General features: G+C 38.6%; 1 protein-coding gene across 1 annotated transcript in view; it reads right to left on the bottom strand.

Moving 5' to 3' along the window:
• Window positions 1-26,422, bottom strand: part of MBD2 (methyl-CpG binding domain protein 2) — a 51,366-nt gene that overhangs the window by 5,558 nt on the left and 19,386 nt on the right. The window contains exons 4-6 of the mRNA XM_014466346.2: window positions 17,195-17,332; window positions 1,576-1,666; window positions 92-269 (exon numbers count right to left, since the gene is read on the bottom strand). Coding sequence (XP_014321832.1) covers window positions 92-269; window positions 1,576-1,666; window positions 17,195-17,332 — 407 coding nt within the window. The remainder of the gene's footprint in view (window positions 1-91; window positions 270-1,575; window positions 1,667-17,194; window positions 17,333-26,422) is intronic.

The following is a 26,422-nucleotide window of genomic DNA, read 5'->3' as shown; positions in this document are numbered from 1 at the left end:
CTCTATAAATATACATACATAACTTTCTGATTGATTCATCACTTACCAGATGTAAAAAACAAGGTTTTGAAGTTAAGTGAAACTGCCTTACCTAATGTCTTCGTCTGTGACAATGAAAGCTTTGCAGAGGGGTTGAGATGTGTTGAGCCAAACAGCGGGGTTCTTTTCCACAGCAGGGGAGACTTGCCCTGTGATTGGAGCAGAGCTTGTGTGCAAAGCACTGGCAACAGCAGATAAAAGGGTCTCGTCGTTACTACCTGGACCAACTCCTGCAATCAGAAAAATGGACTTGTTAAGGGAAATTTCTAAATGTGTTTGACAAACCTATGTTACCTAAAACAACCACTATTTTTATATTCATTTGGGATCATATATTTTTTTTTTTGTGGGGGGGTCATATATTAAACTGATATAAGCCAAAGCAGCAAAGGATTAGATCATACATATCTACTTAATAGTTATTATACACCAATGAATTAATATTAAAGAAACAGTAACAAAATAGCCGAACAATTCAATAAAACTTTAACATAATTTTAAAATATATTTTCCAAAAATTTTTCTCCACTTTTTAGAAGTTGGCTACATTTCCTCAAGCAAGGTCAATTATTTTAATGATCTAATTCCCCTCTGAAGTCATATTATACTCAAGTATCCCCCTTAATATTTTCCTAAATTATTCCTGGAATAGCTTTCTCTTGTAGCTTTTAACATTAATTTCCAGCAATATCTTGACACTTATCTTCCTTGTTTGAAGACTTCAAAGGAGAAGCCAATGCAAGCATGCTGTGCCTACAGCTTTAACGGTTTTTTCAAAATACCTAACAAAGTATCCAAGTTCATATATTTACCTAATAATTGCACACCTTGACTACTTTTAGGAGACTGGCCCCTATGGCCACATTCAAATGCATTGCTTAAAGTCATAAACTTGTTAAAGCAACAATTTCCAAGAGCAGAGAGGAATGAGACAATATTCTAACCAATGAATTATGAGGATTTTTTAAGCAATCCACATTACATGAAGATTTAGAAGCTGAAGTTCTCCTGCTTGGGAAAGGATGCTTCTCTGGAACTTGGAATCAACATGACACGGCGGGCACCTAGCAGCTGAGCCCTCCACCCCGACCCCACGTGCTGCTGCTGCAGGTCTGAGGTGCAGGGGTTCCCACCGCTGTGCGTGCAGCAGCAGTTTGTGGAGGGAGAGGCAGGGGGAGAGCTGCTGGCTCTTCCTCCCGTAACAGAAAGAAAGAGCAGGTGCTGGGCGGGGCCAGATGCTGCTCTGAGCAGGAAGCCTGGGAAAGCCTGCCACTCAGTGCATTTGGTTCCAGAAGCAGCACAAGAGTTCATTTATATGAGAAACCTAACCAACATTTTTACCCAGAAAAATAATCTTAGGTAATGCGCTGCCCTAAAGCATCCTTGCAAAATACAAGCGTTTCATGTACATTTCCCCCTGGGTTTACGCAAGAGGGCCCTCACCCAGCAAGGCACACCACCCCCTCCATCCCGACTCCACAGCTTCCGCAGAGCCCAGCACACAGTGGGCACCGCTCAACTGAGCGGAGGTCATACCTTGAAGACCTTTAGGTAGCTCCATGGTTTTTATAATTTGTTCTGTTACATCCGATGCACTAAGTCCTTGTAGCCTCTTCTCCCAGAAAAGCTGTAAAGCAAAACATCACTATTAATGGACACATTCTCGGAACAAGAAAGTAGCACATCGATGCTGTTGAATAATGAAAATGAAATCATTTCAATCGTTTCCTAATTTCCCCATATTTTTCTTTACAAATAGCCACATGGTACTCCAAACAGAAATTACTTCAACGCATCATAATTCTTTCAAATGATATTACTCAAAAAAAGTTGTTTTTATTACTTTATGTAACCTGTTACAGTACTATAGATTGTTACATTACACACTACAGATAGTTCTTTATAAGGTATCTTCCAAAGAACGTAACTTAAATTTTAAAGATTCACTTGGTATGAAAGTGTAATGTTATATTTTATCAGGGGAAAGAAAACAAATTACATTATGTAATACCGCTTTATCCAGTGTCATTAGGGAAAGAGCTCTTCACCTATGCGATTTTCCAAGGCACTCAAGTTTAGCCCTTTGGCATATTTTAAGGCGGGGGGATGGGAGGGAGTGTGAAAGATCATTTTTATGGAAACTTCTCTGGGCTTCAGTGAACACACTAGAGCAGTGATGGCGAACCTTTTGAGCTCGGCGTGTCAGCATTTTGAAAAACCCTAACTTAACTCTGGTGCCGTGTCACATATAGAAATTTTTTGATCTTTGCAACCATAGTAAAACAAAGACTTATATTTTTGATATTTATTTTATATATTTAAATGCCATTTAACAAAGAAAAATCAACCAAAAAAATGAGTTCGCGTGTCACCTCTGACACGCGTGTCATAGGTTCGCCATCACTGCACTCGAGGCTCTTTACACCCCGTGGGGCTACTGAGTAGCCACTTGCTTCTCCCAACTCTAAATGGACCAGGACAATTCTGCTGTTCGATTTCATATCCTTTCTATACTTCATTCTCTCTCTGATTAGCTACTACTTCTCACTACTGTCTTTGATCCATTCAGCATGCATTTACTGAGCTTCTACTATGTGCAGTGCTTGCCCTGTGGATGCAACAGTAGATAACATAGTATCTTTGTCCTCAAGCCTTCCTCTTTCTCTAGTCTGTTTCATATATACCACTGCCAAAAAAAAAAGATAAAAAAATTCCTTAGGACTCCGTATCTGTCTTTAATCTTGGAACCCTGAGGCCTGTCACGTAGGGGTACTGAGAAAATGTTTGTGTGAATGACTAAATATGGGAGTCACTGGACTTAGAATGAGGATCTTGAGAGACATACAAACCCCAGCTGAAACCCCAGCTCTAGAAGTATGACCATGCAGAAGCTCTATAGCTTTAAAAGGCTCAATTTCCTCTTCTGTAAACTGTGGCAGCAATGACTACCACATAAGACTATTGTGGGGATTAAACAAGCCAGTACAGGTAAAGACCTGTCACAGAGCAAAGACCAAGCTTTATATTTACTCTTGGGGCTTCTCATTCTGACTTCCAGATACACAGGTAGTATGAGATAATATTGCCCCTCATCCCCTCCCCAGACAAATGCAAAGATACAGTAAAATAACTGTATTACGGCAGAATAGTAGTATGTTGTATTTACAACAACCTCATTGCCGGCACCAAGAATACCTGCAATAGAATGTTTCACTGCCCTTTGAATGCCTCTGGTATATAGTAAGATCTCCTTACATCTCTCTACACATTGCATCATCAGCTGAATATGTGGTCAACATATATGAGGACACAAATACATTAATCATCCTGGCTGAAAGATAGTTAGGTGAAGGTTATAAATGATGAATGTGACAGATGTCCCAAGAAACCCCGCCTGCTTTCTATTTCCTCTTTAGGGGATACCATCACTAAGCTTTGAATATCACGACTACAGAAGAAGACATTGAAAACAAAAGCCAGTTAATTTCTAATGAAAACATATTCAGAGGAATCAGTGAGTATAAGATTAGTAAGTACCTTTATAATAAAATTTATATAGACATAATTTAATTTGAAAAAAATAATATCAACACTACCAAAAAACAAAGTATGGAAAGTATGTACAGATATGATTAATAATATTTTACATCTAACAACTCCAATTCTAAATTATCAAAAGTTACATTTTTTACATTCTATAATCTTTAATTCTTAATGTTTACATTTCTACTAATTCAAAGGGAAACGATGAGAAAACCAGCTCGCGGTGGAGGTAAGGACAGCGCGGCCGTGGGAGGACCGCGGTGCCGATGCAGCCGTGCTCAGGGAGATGCTGTGCCCTCATCTCGCTCTGTGAGTTTCTTAAAAGAAGGCAGACAACGGGAAATGCAATACAAAGGAAACTTCCCTTCACTCCTTGTTGAAAGAACCCAAGGATTTCCAGCGCTCCTGCCACTCCTCATTTGGACCGGTGACGGATCATGGCCCAGGCTCTCCCCGCCCAGGCTCTCGCCAGCTGAGCAGTCCGGGTAAAGAAGGAGGGAAGCCCAGGAAAGAGGAAACCACAATGGGAAGACTAGACTAAAGCCAAGAAAAGGAGCTGAAGTTTGTTCTATTTACAGTCCGGTGGATAACATAGACAGCTTTTAATTAAGATGTCCTGAAACTGTAATTTTCTTGTTATTTTTAGCCCATCTATTTCCATGGTGTGATGATAGTAAAGCCTTTAGAAAAACCTCAAAAGGACTCTTTGAGAATATTTCAAGAACAAAGGTAGAAGAGAATTGGGGAACACAAACTACACTTTTGTTTTGCAGCCAAGCAAGAAGGGGAAAGAGACTCGAACCAGCAGCCATGGTCGAGAGCAGAGGTTCTCACCCTTAGCGCGGCTGGCATGTGGGGCTGGGGAAGTCTGTGTGTGGATGGTCAGCAGCAGCACTGGCCTACACCCACTAGATACCAGTAGCAGCACCCCGTTTGTGACAGCCAAGAATGTCTCTAGACACGGCCAAGTGCCCCTGGTGCATGGGGGAGGGTGGGGTGTGGGGACAAAATCAGGTCTGGTTGAGAACCATGGGCCAGGAGAGGAGGATAGGAGACGGGAGGTCTGCACTGGCAGGGCCCGGGCTCCCAGCTGAAAGACAGGCAGACCCCTCCACCGACACACGCCAGCACTGCAGCCGCTCCTCTGTCCACTTCCAAGAGTCTCTGGCCCAGCTCCTCGTTCCTGGGCCTTACAAGAACCACCCTAAGTGGCTTGGAGCTGGGTGCCTCTTTGTCACTGCCAGACAAGTAGGGGGTAAGATAAAGCAGAAGTGGGAGAAACATTTCTTACCTCAGGAATTGAAATTTAATGACTTCCTAATAGGAACAGAGATATACACAGTAATTTTTTTAAATATATTTTTTTATTGATTTCAAAGAGGAAGGGAGAGGAAGAGAGAGAGAGAAACATCAATGATGAGAAAGAATCATTGACTGGCCACCTCGTGCATGCCCCACACTGGGGATCGAGCCTACAACCTGGGCAAGTGCCTTGACCAGTAATCGAACCATGACCTCCTGGTTCATAGGTCGATGCTCAACCACTGAGCCACGCCAGCCAGGCCACAATAATTACTTTTAATAATTCCATTACACTTTAGAGTCAATGGTCTTTTGTGGGCTGGCCATTTCTAATATCGTTTCTATTGGAAGAGGTATAGTTCCAAACAACTGAAACAGGACATTTTATAACCCACCCCATATGCTAGAAAGCACCTGTAGGTAGAGATTTTAGAAGGAGCTTTCTGAGAACATAAGCATGTGCAAATCTGTGATTGATACAGAGAAAGGCACAGAATGACTTTAGGCGTTCAAGGATAGATGCAGCAACAAAATAGAACTGGTAGGCTGATCTTGAACATATCAATTTCCGTAAATGCTTAGTATGTAGCTATCAGTAGGGCCTGCCAATTCTAAACTAAAAGTCCTGAGAAAAAGCGTCTCAACAAAGTGAGCCACACAAAAACTTAAAACTTCTTTTAGCCCTCGTTTATTGTCTTAAAATGCATCTTCCACAAATGATTATAAAGAAACACTGAAATTTCAATAATAAAACTAGGTAAGGTCCATCAAACTTCCTATATATCTGAACTCTCATCTTTTAAATAGCATAAGCTGAATATTAGCTTCTAAGCCAAGACTCCACAGCAGACTAGAAAAACTAGGAGCTCAAAAGCCCTGAGCCTCTTCAAATACACTCCTTTACCTCAGACTTCCTCTGAACCATTTTAGCGTAACTTCCTTACCTACCTCCTGACTCCGAGGAGTGAGTATTCCACTACCTTTCTAACACTACAAACGTGACTCTGGGTCACAGCTTCTCCTGTCTCCTGCGGATCTTGTCTCATCAATTTGCCCAACTTTTCCTCTCACCTTTTCCCTCCTCTCTTCCTCTCCTGGGGCTTCTTCTCCTGAAGTGACAGATATACGCATATTCTGATAACCTGAAAACTGTCCTTATTCACACTACTTCTCCCTCAAACCATCTTTGCCTTCCCCTTTCCACTAGAAGAGAAACTTTGCCTTATTTCCTCACGTTCCCTCATCTTTTTCCTTCAAACCTGGACTCCACTCCCACTACCGTATTAACACGGACCTGCCCAAGGTCACAGTAACCTTCTAATTACCAAATCCAACTCCTGATTGATTCAAGCCCACTTTGCCCCACTTCACCATTGCAATCGTGGGCTGTCAGAAGACTCTGAAAGTTGCCTCTTCTGATGGTTCTCTATATGTTTTGTATTTCCTAACATTAAAAGTTAAAACTTCCAACAGTAATTGTCAAAGAAATAAGACTACTAGCATTTTTCTTGGAAATGTTGGGTTTGTTGGAAATGTTCCATTTCTATTGGAAACAAATACTTAAAATGCCTAAGATGGGATATACCTTTTAAAGTATATGAAGACAAAGTGTTAATACTTTATAAAATAGAAGAACCAAAGTTAACTTTCAACTCTCACCATTTTAAGAGTTTTAATTGGCACAGTCTTCATCTGTCAAGAGCAGGATGCTAGACACACAGCTGGCACTCGCATCATGCCTGATGAAGTTGTGGCCAAGCGGAGGGAGTGCAGGGAACAGAAAGAGCACTGGTTTGGGAGCTGTATTCCTGATTCAACCACTAAACAGCCATGCTGCCTTAGGTAAGTTACTTCACTTCTTTGTATTTTCACCAGCAAAATAGAAATACTAGTAACTGTCTTAATCTGTCTCAGAAGGTTATCAAAATAGTGACCAAAAAATGAGAAAATTCTTGAAAAATATATTTTACTGAATTGCTCAGGATACTTCTGATGCTAAATACAATAAACATCTTATTCACTTTCCTAAGGCTTTAGCTAAATCTAATCAAAGAACAAAGGACCTTGTCATATATTTGTAGACTAACGCAAAACCCACAAAATGTGCACTTCACAGGCCCTGGCTCATGAAAAGCTAAAGATGCAAGACGCTGGGGTAGGGCTGTGCAGAGGGACGCAGTTTCCTGCCCAGAAGGAATTCGCTGTCCAGTGTGTACACTGCTCTTCTCCAAATCAACCCCATGTGATGTATGAGCTGTCTAATTTTGGTCAGCAAAACCCAACTTAACTTAGTTAATACCATGACCACCAAACATCAAAAGACAAACATAAGCTGGCCCCTTATTTTGTGAGAGTGGCCTAGGAAGAAAGGCTAGACAATGACAAGAAAATGATGATGTGAATCAAGGAAAAACTTGATTCATGTGGTTGTGCAAATTACAGTGAGATCTCTTGTTAAGGCAACAGATAACATTTAGGGCTAAAGAGGATGGAAGAATGAAGCAAATGCACAAAAGAGCTGAGGAGGGTGGGGGAGCAGTCGCCATCTGCTGTGGCTGCCTGTCTAAATCCTCTCACGATGCTACCTAACTCACAGAGTGGGCACGTAACGCCCATCAAATGCCTCCAGAGGTACCATTACCCTCAGATGACCCTGGAGCAGTGGTCGGCAAACTGCGGCCCCTTGAGTGTGGCTCTTCCACAAAATACCACGTGCGGGCGCGCACGTACAGTGTGATTGAAACTTCGTGGCCACACTCAAGGGGCCAAAGAGCCGCATGTGGCTCGCGAGCCGCAGTTTGCGACCACTGCCCTGGAGTAAGAGTGCTCATTTGTGATGCCTATAAGTTTTTCATGTGTTGCTCCCACAGGCAAAGTTTTCATAGTAATTTTCTCATTAATACATAATCAGTACACACAGGGACTCAGGCATGCTCCTTCATTTCACTCGTTTGTCACATTTCCACTTGGAATCATTTGTTCAGTATGTTTTTTCATTATTATATTGAAAGTTTTATGAGGACAGGATGCATGTCTGACGTTTGCATTTATACAGCACCTGTAAATATAACCTGCAATACATGCTGGTGAATAAATAAATTAATGATTTCAAACCCACTCACTGGCAGGAACTGTGATCTGCAACAGAGAGAGAGCTTTCATTATCTTTACTGTTTATCAGAAGAGATGGCCTTTAGAAAAGCTTTCTTGAAACTAACTTCAATCATGTGAGTTAACTCCTAATTTTTTAAGTGGGTTATCAATAGATACCACTTCCTTCTTAATACTGGTAAATCAAGAAATAGAAGCATGTACTCACTGTAAAATATGACATTAAACAACCACTAGAACTAAAATCAGGTTATAAATCCTCAAAATTATCAGAAGTATGGATTTAAATGGAAAACCCATACCACAGAACAAAGATGGAAATACTAGAAAATGACAATAAAATGTTAGAAACAGTATATAAACACAATAATATATTCAAGACCAAACATGTCCATACTATCAATAAATGTAATGGAAAACTCACCAATAAAAGAAAAAGACTGTCAGATCAGATGGGAAGAAAATAAACTCTATCTTTTATGCAAGAAACATTATCTAAAAATAAAGGGGCTCAGAAAGTTGAAAATAAAAAGAGCAAAGAAATAACAAGCAAATATAGACATTAAGAAAAAAAAGATACAGAGAAACCAAGATGGCGGCATAAACATCTGAAATTGCTGCCTCACACAACCACTTCAAAAATACAACTAAAAGACAAAATGGACATCATCCAGAACCACAGGAAGGCTGGCTGAGTGGAAATTCTACAACTAGAAGGAAAGAGAAAAGCACACTGAGACTCAGAGGAGCTGCGGAACTAAAGTGCAGAGGTACAGAGGTGCACGAGGAAAGGGCTGGCAACTGAGGACTCAGTTGTCTTTTTCAATTGGGAGGGGACACAAGCTCCCGACGGCTCTGAACTCCAGTTCCGGGCGAGTCTCTGGGGACCCAGACTCATACAGGGAGAAACTGGACTGTCTGGCATTGGGCAGAACTCGAGGGAGGCTTTCTCTCAGAGGTGCTTGCAGCGATTACCGCAAGACACTGAGACCCAGGGCCTCTTAGGGCAGGGCTGAGGATCAGCCATAGCTGCTTGCTCCGCCCTGTTGATTCCCTGAGACCCCGCCCCACGCAAGCTGTGCTCAGAGGCTTTTGCATATGAATGGCCTGGCCCTTTGCAATCTAAAATTACCTAACAAACTGCAGCTGGGTCAGAGAGATCCAGAACATGCAAAAGAAGGCCCAAGGCTTCACAGCAGCTTGCACTGCTTCACAGCTGGGCCTCATCTGGGCACCTCCAAACCCCAAAGAAGAGGAATCTGCAGATCTCTCCGTAGCTCCTGCGGGGTAGCCTCAGGCAGAGGCTAAATTAGCACCTCCTTAGAGATCCAAGAGCCAGTGTACCTAGTGATCAGAGTGGGACCATTCAGATTACAACTCCTCAGATTCATAAGGGACACACTCAGGGGGCAGACTCAGTGAGCACCAAAGCCCCACTGAAGCAAGTATTGCCCCAGAAGGGTTTCTCCAGCACAGAAGTTCTTCCACCATAGACACAGCTGATTCTCACAGCCAGTTGGCCTGGAGGTCAATTCCTCCCAGTGATACCTACAACAATCAAGGCTTAACTACAACAAGACTGTGCACAAAGCCCACAAAGGGGTGCACCAAGAGTGTCCACCTCAGGTAATTGTGGAGGCTGAGCCACTGGGCCCTATAGGACACCTAGCACAGAAAGCCACTCTATCAACACAGGGAAGCAGCCAGAATGCAGAGACAAAGAAACAGGTCATAAATGACAGAAATGGAGGAAAGCAAACTATTGGATATAGAGTTCAAAACCACAGTTATAAGGTTATTCAAGAATTTTCTAGAAACCGCCAATAAATTTAGTAAGACCCTCGAGGATATGAAAAAGGACCAATTAGAAATTAAGCAAACACTGACTGAAATAAAGAATATTATACAGAGATCCAACAGCAGACTAGAGGATCACAAGAATCAAGTCAAAGATTTGAAATACGAAGAAGCAAAAAACACCCAACTGGATAAACAAAAAGAATCCAAAAATAAGAAGATAGTGTAAGGAGCCTCTGGGACAATTTTAAGCGTACCAACATCCGAATTATGGGGGTGCCAGAAGAAGAGAGAGAGCAAGATATTGAAAACCTATTTGAAGAAATAATGACAGAAAACTTCCCCTACCAGGTGAAAGAAATAGACTTACAAGTCCAGGAAGCGCAGAGAAACCCAAACAAAAGGAATCCAAAGAGGGCCACACCAAGACACATCATAATTAAAATGCCAAGAGCAAAAGACAAAGAGAGAATCTTAAAAGCAGCAAGAGAAAAAAAGTCAGTTACCTACAAAGGAGTACCCATAAGATTGTCAGCTGATTTCTCAATAGAAACTATGCAGGCCAGAAGGGAGTGGCAAGAAATAGTCGAAGTGATGAATAGCAAGAACTTACAACCAAGATTACTTTACCCAGCAAAGCTATCATTCAGAATTGAAGGTCAGATAAAGAGCTTCACAGATAAGAAAAAGCTAAAGGAGTTCATCACCACCAAACCAGTATTATATGAAATGCTGAAAGGTATCCTTTAAGAAGAGGAAGAAGAAGAAAAAGGTAAAGATACAAATTATGAACAACAAATACACATCTATCAACAAGTGAATTTAAAAATCAAGTGAATAAATAATCTGATGAACAGAGTAAACTGGTGAAAATTATAGAATCAGGGGCATAGAAAGGGAGTGGACTGACAATTCTCGGGGGGGAAGGGGTGTGGGGGGTGTAGGAAGAGACTGGAAACAAATCGTACAACTATGGATGAGGACAGTGGGGGGGGGGGGTAAGGGCAGAGGGTGGGGTGGAACCGGGTGGAGGGGAGCTATGGCGGGGGGGAGAGGAACAACTGTAATAATCTGAACAATAAAGATTTAATTTAAAAAAATAAACCAATGATCAATAAAAAAAGGTACTAATATTATTATAAGACTAGAGGCCCAGTGCACAAAATTCATGCACAAGTAGGGTCCCTAGTGGCTGCCAGCCTTCCTTCATTCCACGCCACCCCTTGGTGGTCAGTGCACATCATAGCGAGCAATTGAACTCCTGGTCAGTCGCTCTCCCGAGGGGACACTTTGCATATTAGACTTTTATATATATATATAGATTACTTCAAGGCAATAAGTATCAAATAAGACAAAGCATAACCCATTATAACTGACTAACTTCTAAATAATAAATGTCATCTTAACAAATTTGATGACAAAATTGGAGTTTAAATTTCTATGGGAAAAAGTAAATGTATAGATTGAGTTCAAATCTTGTTAAGAAAGCTTAATTTTGCAAATCTGAATTGCAAAATTTAGCACAAATGCTTTAGTCTGTTCAACTTCACAACTACTCAAATAAATGCAAATTTAAAATGAAATTACCAAAAAGAAAAAGTATTGAATACTCAGTGCCACAGAAGGAAAGCTGAAACCGAATGAACAAGACTTTTCAATAGACTTTTAATTTAGGTACAACCAAATTAAAAAGTTTCAAAAATCATTAATAGTCAACTAATTATATTTTTGGAAATTTAGCCAAGGAAACACTGTACAACATAGGAAGGAACTTATATGTATATATAAGGATACTCATTAGAGTACTACCTATAATAGTGAAAAATTCGAAATAATATGGAAATGGTTAAGTAAATCATGTTAGCACAACACACAGTTGTTAGAACAATGCATGCAAATTATATAAAGCATGGATAAAATGTATATAATGTAATAGTAGGTAAAATTTTTTAAAGTATGCGTATATTTATGATGTTTTCAAAAGAAGCATTAAAATCTTGAAAGACTATAAAATGCTAAAATTCTATTGTAAACCCATATAATAAAGAGCTAATATGCTAATTACACCAGACAGCAGAACAACCTTCCGAAATGACCAGTGGGCGGGGGGCAGGGCTGCAGGGGCTGAGCCCCTTGTACGAATTTCATGCATCAGGCCTCTAGTTATATTATAAAAAAGGAATTATGAGTATTTTTATTTATTTATTTATTCCAAATTTCTTTCTCTTAAAAGTTAAGCAAATAATATTTTAGAACTTTTTGTAAAGATTAATATTTAAGGAAACCCTTGACAACATTCTCAGCTCCCACTACTTCCCATGAAAACCCTGATCTCTAACCAACTTGTCTCCTCATCCCTTGCTCATCTACATTAATAAAAGAGAAACATGCAAATTGACTGTAACTTCGCGACATCCACCAGCCAATCAGGAGTGAGTCTGCAAATCAACCCAACAAAGATGGCGGGTTAATTTGCATACTCAGGCACCTCCCCAGCTGCTCCGGGCCTCTGGGCAGCATGGGCATGCAGAAAGGCAGCTCCAGCCAGAGCGAAGGCGGTGCCGGCAGCCAGGGGAAGGAAGGCCCTTTCTTGCACAAATCTTCGTGCATTGGGCCTCTAGTTCCCATATAACAGCTTTCAGCACACTATTTTCCCTAACTGGAATGTCCTCTCCCTCCCATTTGCTTTTCTAAATCCCATTCAATCTGTACAGTTCAGCATATTCCCACATCTTTCCTAAAGATTTCTCCAAACCTCCTAGCTATAGTAACCTCACCCTTCTTGAACACCTATAGCACTGTCTATTCTATTTATTTGACCCTTTCTACATGACATCTTTCCAACATCACCCAGAATCATGCTTTTAAGTAGCACAGAACATGGCATCTGTTCCTCTGCACTCCTATGTTCACTGCAACATTATTCACAAAAGCCAAGACATGGAAATAACCTATGTGTGCATCAACAAATGAATAGATACAGAAAACGTGAGCTACACACACACACACACACACACACACACACACACACACACAGGATTATCAGCCATAAAAAAAAAAAAAGAAGAAGAAGGAAATCCTGCCATTGCAACAACATGGATGAACCTTGAGGGCGTTATGCTGAGTGAAGGAAGTCAATCCTGTATGATCTCACTTACATGTGGAATCTAAAAAAAGCTAAGCTCATAGAAAGAGAGTATATTGGTGATTGTCAGGGGAAAGGGGGTGGGGGAAGTGGGGAGATGTTGGCCAAAGGGTACCAACTTTCAGTTATAAGATGAATACATTCCAGCTACCTAATGTACAGCATGGTGACTACAATGATCAAAACTGTATTGTGTACTTGAAAGTTGCTGAGAGAGATCTTCAATGTTCTCATCACCACCACATGACAAAAAAATGGTAATTAGCCCAGCCAGCATGGCTCAGTGGTTAAGCATCAACCTATGAACCAGGAGGTCACAGTTCAATTCCCAGTCAGAGCACATGCCTCTGTTGCAGGCTCGATCCCGGGAGGGGGGGCAGGGGGGGAATGGATGTAGGAGGCGGCCAATCAATGATTCTCTCTCATCACTGGTGTTTCTCTCTCTCCTTCTCCCTTCTTCTCTGAAATCAATAAAAATATACTTTTAAATGGTAATTATGTGGGTGATGAATGTGTTAACTAATGTTATTGTGGTAACCATTTTATAATGGATATGTGTATCAAATCATGTTGTACACCTTAAACTTACACAATGTTATATGTCAATTATATCTCAATAAAGCTGGGGGGAAAAATCACCCTAAAAAAGGCAGACTTCTGTAAAGAAGTTTCATATACTTTGAAAGAAAAATTAACAAACAAAATAAAAGAAAAAAATCTAGGATCAAATGGAAGATTTAAATCTACTTCACTGATTTAAATATTTACTTTTTGGTAAAAAAGTGACTATTCTGTAAGAAATGTAATTAATATTCAAAGACTATCAAAAACACCCAAAGCTATCAGTACCCTATAATCTAATAATTAAAAGGAAGAATGGGTTAAAGATGAAATTTCTTTGATTCGAGGATAAAAGAGAATAATAACATGAGACCAGAAAGTATCAAAGATGACGGCATCAAAGAAATAAGGAAGAAACAGAAGTGTGAGTTTTTCAGATAGTGAAAGAAGAAAACTAGGAAAGACACCTTTAACAGCAAAATCACAATTCAGTTAGATTTAAAAGAGTTTGGCGTGTTTTACATCTTGGGCCAAATAAGGACGTCTCAATGGCCTGTCTATTTGGGGTAACAGTCTTAGAACTGACAGAGTCCCCTCCACCCCACTCCGGATTTCTTTTTACACTAACGAAAAGACAAGCACTCATTAAATATGATGATAGTATATATAAAACCCTCTGGCTAGTTACCCTACCATAACCAAGTTTTACAAATCCCATCTCTACCTTATATTTTAATTGTAGGCAGAAATTTCTGCTGAATTCTGTTTAATGCACATTTGGTTACATACCCTAATTTGTACTTTTAAAGCTAAAGCATTTCCAGGACTTAATGCATTAGAAATTCATAATTTATATATTTTACAGAATTCAAATAAGACTGCCAGACCTAGGCATAGGATGTCTGTTACATCAGACAGAGTTATTAACTTCTGTGATTGCATCACATCTAAATTAAGCACTTCAAACCTATTCAAGGTAGAGCCTCGATTAGGACACAAAAATCTAATCCTAGTTGTAGATCTGAAAATTCAACTTTAAAATTATAATACCACTAGCTCGAATATCTTATTAAGAGACCATGATATGGTTAAAGAATAAAAACATTTATATCTACAGAAACTTCAAAAATAGAAACCTCATTGTCTAATTTAGTTACTCTATGACCAAAATAACTTCTCCAAGTGGAATATTTGGTAATTTATATTACCAATCTAGTTCAATGAAGCTATACAAAAGGTAGCAAAATTGGAAGAATCATTTTTACCTATGTATTTTTTACTATCTCCTCAATAATAACATGATTAGCAGTCATCTGCCATATGTATGTTAAAACACAATTAAAATCAACAGTTTTCCTTTACTAAAAAAACTTGAGTCTAAACTGGAATAGTCAGAATTACAAAGCATAATTTTAAAAACATTAACACAAAAGTTGTCTCTCTACTATTTTGTCAGATTTGCACAATGCACAATCCAACATTTTGAAATCCCATTAGTGAAATAGTAGTTACATATTATCTCAATTCTTACGTTGAAGATAAAGAAGGGAAAAGACAACTAATGTCTTAGAATAATCAAAAATATCCAGCCAAAATTATCAGGTGACATGAGGATAAAGTGAAAAAGCAGTCCAAACTCTTAGAAAAATAACCTCCTAAATAATTTTAAGCCTTCCTATCTATGCAAGCTACAAGGTAGATAAACCCTGAAAAGATCTGGTTAAAATGACATGCTTTTTGGGGGGAAGGGGGGTTTGGGAGGTAGGATTTGGCTTTTTTTTTTTACATTCTTTTCATTTGAGAATAATCTCATAAACCTTAATAAAAGAAGGTAAACTTGAAACTACTCCAATACACCAATAAAGAGCAACTGATCTGGTTACTTCAACTTCAAAAATCTAGGTCACCAATATCTCTATAGCCAGATGAACACTCAGCAAATATATTTACTCGTTTTTTAAATCTGATGAACTTAGGTGCAGAAAATAATTAAATTACTGTTAAAATGACCATAATTTGTTACTCAATTGGTCTTTAACAAAAATATTTGGGTTTGTAGATTATACTAAGGATGATTTGGCAAAGAAAAGATGAGAATAAAATCTACTAAATACAATCTGTCCTCAATAAGACAATGCAGATTTCCAACATGGGACTAATATTTTAGTTATTCCACTTCCTTTATCTTTTGGGCTTTTTGAAGCAAACTGCTAAGCAAATTACATACTTTCAAATTTTTCAACAAAAATCTTCACAAGAAAACAATTTTAATATCACCAAAACGCCAAAGGACAAGATGTTCAAGACTTTGGAGAGTATGTAAGAAAGAATACAAGCACAGGGAATGGCTTTATCAAGGTGGGCAAAGTTCAGAATGGCAGAGTCCTTGCCTGTTGTAATGAAAACACTAACCCTACCAGTCTGGTAACTACCTCCGGGCACAGCAGTAAAACAGAAGGGAAAAGCCTGGTACAAAAAGCTGAACGGCTCAGAGAAAACCTAAGTGGGACAAGAGCCTACAGGCACATGCAGGTACGCATCTTTTATATTGGATGTGATACACTTACATGGCCCCTGTTGAATCTCTTGGGGACCAACAGTAAAGCAAGTTTAGAACTTCAAATCTTGAGACATCTATAGCAAGATGCTGATCCAATGTGGCTCCAAATATCTTCTGTTTTCCTGGCTCACCTGAAGAGGAAAAAACACTACAGAGGATGTGGGAACTGAATTTCTTTATGTAGTTTCTCCTAGAGCAACTGTCTGAAAGTTTTGGCCCAATCCTTTATCAAGCCTGGAGATGAGACACTTGAGGGACTAGCGAAAAACAAAATTCAAACGAAAAAGTGGAGCGAGACATCTAAAAGGGGAATATGAGAGCCCAAGATAATGGTGTAGGTCAATCAGTGTTTCTCATCATAAGTGCGAGGAGGCAGAGAAAGGAGAGAAAAAAAATGCACAGAAGTTTCTCCCTCCATTTCCTCACCCTAATTGCTACTAAAAATTCACAAAGTACCTGAACTTTTTTTTTACCATCATTAGGGAATGAATAATAAGCAAGATTACTTGGAAAGCTTAAGCATTTAGTGAAGACTCCCTCCCCTGGCTATGTGCATTATAAGCAGCAGGGAGGCCTTTCAGATAACACTTTTTCCTAAGAAAAGATTCTGGTGGAATACAGCTTGAGGCAATAAAGAAAGAGACTAATACATCCAATTTATACAAAAGTGGAAGTCACAGGACAATTCACCATATTTACAAAGTTTGTTTTTCAAAAGGGGAGGGATAGCTTTCACGTAGTAAGAAATCAGAACAAAAAGTAGTTTCCAAATAAAAGATTTTTAGACTAAACACAAACTGCATCCTTCATCCCCTTAGGAAATACTATCCCTAGAAAGATAATCTTTAAAAAACTAAGATGAGCAGAATCAAGTCTGATGTACATTACCACACAAAGCATAAAAATGTAGTCTATAATATTAGATTCATTTGGAATTAACTTAATTTTTTTCTTAGAACATTGTACCTAAATATTGAATTATTCATTCTTCTCCAGCATTCATGTAATTGCCTAGGACATAAAACAATTTTCTTTCCAAATATATTCCATTTTAACCAGAATTTACTTAAACTATATCTGCTAAAAATACCAGAATTTTCTGAAAACTGAAATTGGAGAACTAATTAGATCCTTACCTGACGTGGCTGTTCATTCATTCGTTGTGGGTCTGATTTCACTTTATTATTAGGATGATTGGTGACTTTGGTTACTGGTTGTTTGAAAATTGATGCTGTTTGTCTAATTGGCAATGTTGTATTTAAGTCTGGTTTACCCTGTGGATATAAGCATGTTTTCATTAAAAAATTTTATACATAAATATAATTACGTAGATGAATTATTAATCCAATATCTACTACTTTAAATCCGATTATTCCAAACTTCTCAAAATCAGTATTTTAAATACTCTAAAGTACATTTTTAGTACTTTATTATGTAAGACATACAGGGTGGGGCAAAATTAGCTTTACAGTTGTTCATATGAAAAATAATGCAATAAATACAAGAATAAACTTCATGTTTCCTGTACTTACAACTATAAACCTACTTTTGCTCCACCCTGTATTTTTTCATAATAAAAACTTTATACTTTTAAATGTAAAAAACTTCTCTCTATAAAATTCATAATTAATTTGATTATGTTTAAAGTTGGGTTATACAAAAGGAAAAGGAGCTTTCAGAACAATAACCAGGACAGTGGTCATTTCTATGTTCTGAGAATGGAAGAAAATGATGGCATACTAGTACTTGGCCATTAAAATACAAACAACCTGGTCAGCTTTTAGGAGGCCAGGCTCTCATAAAACCACATAAATTAACCTTCCCCTTTTACAGAAAGGTAATTAGAAATGGAAGTTCTAATTCCAGCAAACAGAACTCAATTTAGAAAAATGCGTTCTATTGAAGTCAAAATGAAGCACAGAATCGCCATTAAGTTCATTGGCAATACTTTAAGGGGTGGTGGGGTGGGCTGGCCAGGGGAAACGAGAAAGAAAAAAAACAAAATGTGATAATGGCAAAAAACATAAAAGGTCATATATATCTAAAAACAACACGCATCTGCTATTTTTTAATATAGAAATATACTTGATAAATGATAGGATAGTCAGTGAACTTTTATCTTTACACTAGTGATCCATGTAAAAATTATAATCTCAACTTTCAAACTCTAAAATAGTGCTTCTTAAACTTGAGCTTCCGTCAGAACCACCCAGGGGGTTTATTGAAACACAGACCACTGGGACTCAATCCCAGAGATTCGACTCAGTAGGTCTGAGGTGGGCCTGGGAACTGCATTTCTACTAAAAGACTGCAAATTGGTAGCAGACACACCGGGTTTAACCCATAGTCGTGTTCTGCTCCATTTTGGGGGTCTTGATAAATTAAGCTGAGAGCTACAAATCTGGAGACCACATGAAATCCAGAATTCAAGCTTCTCTTAAAAATTCAGAGATCTAGGCCGAAACCGGTTTGGCTCAGTGGATAGAGCGTCGGCCTGCGGACTGAAGGGTCCCGGGTTCGATTCCGGTCAAGGGCATGTAGTACCTGGGTTGCGGGCACATCCCCAGTGGGGGATGTGCAGGAGGCAGCTGATCGATGTTTCTCTCTCATCGATGTTTCTAACTCTCTATCTCTCTCCCTTCCTCTCTGTAAAAAATCAATAAAAAAATATATATATATTTAAAAAAAATTCAGAGATCTAGAAATACTGGACTTGATTTAGCCACAATAGGCCACGATTAACTAGCCATGTCTGCCCACTTGAGGTGTCAAGGGTCCTTGCAGAATTTCTCAACAACTCCCTTTGTGTTACCTGTCTGAGCCCTGTGGGGATGGAGTTTGTGACCTCTGCTTAAATGATGTCTAGAAAAATAAGCATCACAATAAATTAATCTGACAATTATTACAGTATTATTTGGACCCACTATTTACACGAGTCTCCACTTCCCTCCCCCACCATAACCCTCAAACACACACTCCTCTGTATGCACTGGGCATGCTCATTATTCCTTTATCTCACTCATTTTTTTCTCACTGCACGTGCTTACCTTTATGAGCTATATTCATCTTAAATAACTCTAACAATATTATTTCTCAGGTATTTAGCTTTCTTATCTTTATGAATTAAAAAACTTTTATTTAGAACTGTACAAACCTAGCCAATAGGCTGCAAAATAACCACTTATTATGTCATTTTTAAAAGTGTGAGACCCGGGAATGTGTATTTTTAAAAGCTCTCCTGGTAGTAATTCTGTGACACCTCTGATTCATGACAGCATCCTGAGGCCCTTAGTGAAGCCACCCCATCTATAAAACAATCAATATTCAATCCTAAAGAAGCTCCACACATAAATGCTTATGGAGAACTTTTCCTGTCACTAATTAGTTATAATTAGTAAATATCACTAAACAATACCTTTGGTTTTGTAATTGTTCTTTAATAAAAAAATATATTCTGCTCATATTAGAACAAAGATGGCATCAGGAGACACAAAAGTATACCTCAATTGTTTGTATGAGCAAACAAGGTCAAGCCAGTAGGATTCTCATTGTTACAAAGGATGACTGGAGGCAGCAAAGACTACCCCAAACTACGAATTCTGAATCCAGACTGGAAGGAAGCATGCAACGTAAAACTATTGGTGCTACAATAGTAAGACTGATCTTTTCTTATTTTTTTGTTAACTTACGTTTTTGATTCTATAAATAAAAATTAGAAAAACTGGCTAAAAATATTCAAAATATACAGTTGACTTCTATTGTCTAACACTGAGACAGACAATTCATTCCCAGTGGTATAAGAGATTACTCAAGAGTGTGCTGTTACTTTCCTCTTGATCTTTTGTTTTTTATTAGTTTTTCTCCTTTTAATTGGCCTCCAAAGCACTGAAGAAAGAATTTTTTACTAATTAATTTTGTATTCCAAAACAATATCATGTAATCTGAAAAGCTGGACTAACTGGTTTTCCCAGAAACTGTCACAAAAACAGTGCATTTTATTACCACTCTCCCCTCAGAACTGCCAGTCACTTTTAATTCATGCCCAGTTGTGTGTCTGAATTTTGAGAACTACCAATCTGCTATAAACTCAGGAGCTATAAAGCAAACACTTTTTTTGTGGGTGGTTGTGTGTGTGTGTGTGTGTGTGTGTGTACTCTTTTTTGTTAATTCTCATCTGAGGATATTTTTTTCATTGATTTTTAGAGAGAGTGGAGAGAGTGGAAGGGAGGGAGAGGGGAAAGAGAGAGAGAGAGAGAGAGACTGATGTGAGAGAAACACATCAATTGGTTGTTTCCCCCTTGGCACCAGTCAGGCCACAGATCAAAATTGCAATCCAAGTACGTGCCCTTGACCCTGGGGATGGGGAGTGGGGTGCACTCTAACCACTGAGAAACATGTCCAGGGCAACACTTTTTTTTGATAGGACAAAGATTAAAACTATTCATACATATATTTGAAATCTTCCCTTTCAATATAAGAAAAAGAAGTTCCTTAAATTACAAAATTAAACTGGCAAAAACACTTTAATGTTACAACTAAAAGTTTCTAACCTATAAAAAATTTTCTCAGTATACTGACTAGCCCTCAAATCAAAGTTTAATGTATTTTATAATAATGAGCATACTAGGCTGGAAGTATTCAAATAACTCAAATAATTTTGAGGATCTATTTTATTGCCCTAGGTGCCGAGAATATAATTTTTTAAAATCTTTTACTTCATCTCTTTCCAAGAAATATCTTGAGATGGCTCTTTTACACTCAGAAAGAACAAATATACAAACATTGATTTTTAAAAATAGAAAATCAAGGACAAGGAGTAAAATTTCCTTTTGAAAAGGTTAACAGTAATTGACACTAGAGCTGAGCATCAAATAGGGATGTGTGTTTTCTGGGGCCTGGGTGAAAAAAGATTAAATTATATAGATATCATGGTTAGGAAGGAGGAAGTATACCAATTAATGAAGAAAACAAAAGCTGTCCTGATATTAAATCTAGAAAAAAATTACAGGCACTTGACATCACAACAAATATTAAGCAGATTTCAAATGCTTTTTCTTTTCTCAATGACTTTCCATAGAAAACAAGAAAAGAACACTTAAAGGACAACACAGTGAAGGTGAGTCTGAAAGGGACCACACCGGTGTGCAGCCTTTCAGTTCCCTAGATTAAGGCTAGAAAACAGGATAACCGGAGATGGGAGAAGAGTGCATGTCATAAACCAGTGGTTTTCAAACATTTTATTTGCATTCCTAACCCCTAAAACTGTTTTGAAAATATATATACACCACCTACATTTTAAAGTTGACATCAAGAATATTTCATATTTTAATGGAAATAGTTTCAAAGGATCCACTTACTAGAGTATTTAAACACTGACACTTTAATAAACTGCTACATCACTTTAAAATATATCCAGCACTATCTAAATATTTCCACCATCAACCATTTATACATGAACTAGCTGAAGTTATATATTTTATCTCCCTCCTTTTTCTTTTTGAATAATTCCATTCCCAGTGTTATTTCCTATTTTAAATTGGAAACCCTTTAATTGATCATTTATCTCATGAAATTATTTTTTTTAACTTTCTGTGACCATAGAGTTCTTAATGATAAAAATAACTAAATCTATTCTTGTTTATTACAATTATTTGTATATTACTGGCCAAAAATGATAAATTACATTTTAACAAATAATTATTAAACATAAGAGATGAAAAATCAAATAAATATATTAAGAAGTTATTTAAAAATAACTTCATGGCCTTGAATATTATTAATTGCTAAAATGGGTCAAGAGTTAGTGTCAAGCCCTAACCGGTTTGGCTCAGTGGATAGAGTGTCGCCCTGCAGACTCAAGGGTGCCGGGTTCGATTCCAACCAAGGGCATGTACCTTGCTTGCGGGCACATCCCCAGTAGGGGCTGTGCAGGAGGCAGCTGATTGATGTTTCTCTCTCATCTATATTTCTAACTCTCTATCCCTCTCCCTTCCTCTCTGTAAAATCAATAAAAAATATATTTAAAAATAATAATAAATAAAATAAAATAAAGAGTTAGTGTCAATTCTATTTATATTCTTTTTTTAATGTACCACCAAGAATCCTTGTTCACATAAATGAGTAAATAGAATGACTTTTCTTCTGTCACTCAATTCTTTTGAACTTCTTTTGAGTTACAGGACAAAATGTGCACCATCAAAAATTGTAATAATCGACCTCTACACTAAGTCCTCTGTAAATGTTGTTGCAAAGAATTGTGCGAGCAAAAAGACTTCACTGTTGTCAAGTGATTCGTTTTTCCATACCAACACCAATATTTCAAATTGTCCCCTTATTGGAGACAATTTGGTACCTTGGTAGTGTTGCGAATAAGTGAGAAGTGTACATGTGCCCTTCAGTAAAACTGAAGGTTGACTATGAAAGGGGAACTGGGCAAAAAGGACCCTGTACCTCTCTCAGGTTCATGCTCAGATCAATTGGAGCATACATATGTGAAAGTTCAGGACACAGAAACAACTAGAAACCCAGCCATGTGGTGATACCAGGGAAAGCCTTCACACAGCATAGCTGGAACAGCAGGGGCTTACACTGTATATTCTAAATACCACATTTCTCAGCCTGTCTTTAAATAAAGCTACTGTATAACAGTTCCAAATTGTGTATCTTCTATCTACATATGTTATCTTTAAGATTCATGCAAATTTTATACTTTTTAAAAAATTAGCCATGATTGTTTTAATGTAAAAATGTTGCTCTAACCTACCCAAAATGTTCTAATGAAACTTATACGTCCAAGTAGCATTTTAATTCTCTGGCTCTGCATATACTACATGCCCTCAAGAGATATTCATGCCACAATCTGAGAAACAGACTATTCTCCTAAGGTCACTTTCCTCATCTGTAAATGAGGATTAACAACAACTATCTGTCAGATTCTCATAAAGATCAAATGAGGTAACACATGTAGTATAACGCTGCTGCTGCTGCTGCGAAGGCAGCTTTCATCCAGTCAGTCACTGAACAAAGACTGAGTGCCTACTATCTGTCAGGCACTCACTGCATGCAGGGTATGCAGTCATTAACCAGTTAACTGTCACGGTATTTTGAATTTAATTTAAAAAGGTCCGCCGCTTGTGTCTACAGACACTTATGGCGTACAAATGGTTAACAAAACATCAAAATCCCTGCCTCAGAACTTATATTCTAGGGGTAGACGGAAGACAACAATTAACAGGGTAGGTTTATCATTTATAGTCACATTGGACATAAATTCTAAGCAAGCAGCAGCTTTTTCTACCCCTGCCCCGAATGTCTCCAGCCAGAATTGTAGCAGGCATCAAGTCCTTCTTCCTGCACTCACCAGGTACTTACATGTGCTACTTCTCGAGTCTCACACCTTTCCATGCCTCCTGCTACAGCATTCATTCAAGACATCTCTTTCCTAGACTACATCAGCCCAAACTGCTTTCTCTACTTCAGTTTCCCTTTTCCTAACCCGTTCTCCATATTGCACCTATTCTATAGACTCCAATACCCAACCGGATGCCCACCATCGCAGCAGCTCACTTGTTTCTCAAACTACAGATGCTGTCCCCATGATATTAACTCTCTACAAGAATTTATTTTTAGTATTTTGTTGAAGATAGTCAAAACAAGCACCTGCTAGATCTTTTGGTTGACTACCTAGGACACAGCGATACAGAATGCAAAGCTGTGTGAATTATAATCACAATTGCATATTACCATACACCGAGATAGTTTGAGAAATGAATGACAGACTTATACAATGAATTCCATTCAAGAGAAGATGATGCTCTTTATTTCAAAATGTATCAAATTGGTGTGAATAGAGAAATGTAGTGAAAGAACTGAGTCTTTCCAAGGTATTAGAACTGACAAGCCCAGGTAAAAAATAACTTGTTCCATGCCATATAAATATTGTAAGAAATTTGTAAAATACATCTTATGTTATATTGTTAGGGAGTTTGAATTTTATTAGTTTGTAGCTTTAATTGATAAACATTTTGATGTTCTTAAGAGCCAGAAACACATGGAATCGAGTTTACTGTTTACACACCTGAAACATTAAAATAAAAGGAATTTATAGCAACAAAACCAAGCTTCTTAAACACATCTTACACTAAGAATCACTATACTCTTCTTTATCCAATCCTAGAGTTCTCCAATTAAATTTTTAAAGAAACAGACCATCTTTTTAAGAAACAAACTTCTTAAAATGTTGAGACTATCTCTGAAACCTTGAAACATCTCCTCTTTGAAAAACGAAAGCTTGCATAAATGCCAAAATGACATGTAGCTTTCAAAGCAAAGTTTCTGTTTTTCTTATGTACCTATTGAGGATTGAGAACTGTGCTGTCCAATATGGTAGCCACTAGGAATATGTGGCTATTTAAACTTTAATTAATTACATAAAACCAAAAGTCCAGTTAGTCAGTCACACTAGCCACATTTCAAACATTCAATAGCCACATGTGGCAGGTGGGTACAACATTCCCATCAGCACAAAAACTACTTTTGCAGAGCGTTGCTCTGAGAAAGCCGCTCAAGACTTCAAATATCAACTTGCTGTTGATGATTTCTAAATCTTTTCTAGTCTTTCTCCCTTAAACTAATAGAATATCTTCAGAAACCAATGACAATGAAAGGCATTTCCAAAAAAAATGTACAGTACATTAATTTATTCAATAAACATTTATGACCACTATGAACTTATGGAATGAGGTAGATATTTAATCAAATAAACATGAAGCAAACATGTATTAAGTACCTACCGTGTGCTAGGTTTTGGACAACACATACAGAATCAACAAAAAGAAGACATGGTCCCTGCCCTCATGGAGCTCACAGTGTACTGACGCGGACAAACAACCACAAACACAACAGCAAAGCACCAGGGAGGCACAATGAAGGGGCTGTTCTGCTTGGAGAGCGCAGGGCAGGCTTCACAGAGGCGAGACAATGGAGCTGGGCCACGATGAGGATGAGGAGGAGGAGGAGCTTGCCAGGTAGAGGGGGAGGGGGGCGCATTCCAAGCAGAGGACACAGCACATGAGCAAGCAGAATCTTGAAAGCACACGCCACGGTGCAGGAGGAGCAGTCCGCACGGCTAGAGCGCAAAGGAGCACACAAACTAAAGAGACGAATTAGGTTTTGGTTTTTAGTGAATCATAACCTTCAGGAAGTTTATCTTCACATTACACTTAGGGTAGCTTAACCATGATTCTGGTAACAAGGTAGTTTGAAAGCGGTCCACTCATTCCATAAATATTTGAGCCCCTTCAATAGATACCAGCACTGTGGTTAGAGTTTTTAGAAGGCTGTTTTAGTATATTTAAGAAGCAAAATAAACCTAGAATAAAGGTTTCTTTAAGCTGAACTCACACAGCTTTGCCTATACACTACTCAAGGTCCCAACTTTTACTAACATGAGCTCCCTCTACTCCTATCACTCTCTCGTATCTTAACACCTTCTTAACTATCAAACCAAAGTCACACCATTTCAGCCCCCCCTCCCACGCTGCCTCTCTAAACAAGGTACCTGCCAATGTCCCATGGGAACCTGTGCAAGGTAACCAAGGCTACAAACGAGGAAACACTGCAGTCTAACCTCCATAACAGCTTTTGGAATTAAACTATTGTAAACAAACTAGGAAGCTGATTTCTGAATAAAGAGATATGAAACAGAGACCCCATACCTTTTAGGAAAAGTGAAAGAAGAGGAGGAAAACAGCTTGGGCAGAAAGTTTCTTGCACTGGCGACCAGGCAGCACTGCTCACTGAGGTAGCTTAGTGCTTAGGAAGGTGCACTGGGGGCAGGGAAGGAACTAACATGGGTCAAATACTTGGGGAGATGTTTTCACATAAATTCCTCTTCACCCCTCACAATGCTCACTAAGGGAGGACTCTACTACCTCACTGAGAAAGCTGAGGCCATCACAGGGTAAGAAGTTGCCTGGGTCTGTGTGAGCTCGTAAGTGGCAGAGCCAGGGCATCAATCCATGGGCCTGGATCCGAAGCCCTTGCCCTGGACCACGGCTCCCAAGTGCATGCAGGGCTACGTCAGTCACATCCCTAGGAAGAAAGCCCTTCCTTTCCCTTCGCCATTTTCAGTCCGTGTGAGACAATGGTGGTGGCAACACACATACACACATATCTATGGAATTTGCAGGAAGAAATTTTGAGAAAAAATGGTTATAAGATTAGTTGCCCTTGGGAGGGGTGGGGTTAAAGGTGCTTCTGTAAAGATACTGGGTGCATTAATACAACTAAATTAGCATTATAATTCAAATGCTACTTGTTTAAATTCCTATACTACAAACCATCAACTAAACCGTTCATTAAAA

This window comes from Myotis lucifugus, unplaced genomic scaffold (genome assembly GCF_000147115.1).
Source record: "Myotis lucifugus unplaced genomic scaffold, Myoluc2.0 scaffold_334, whole genome shotgun sequence".
Lineage (NCBI taxonomy): Eukaryota > Metazoa > Chordata > Mammalia > Chiroptera > Vespertilionidae > Myotis > Myotis lucifugus.
The sequence above is the reverse complement of the archived record's forward strand: the minus strand, read 5'-3'. Positions and strand labels throughout refer to the sequence as shown.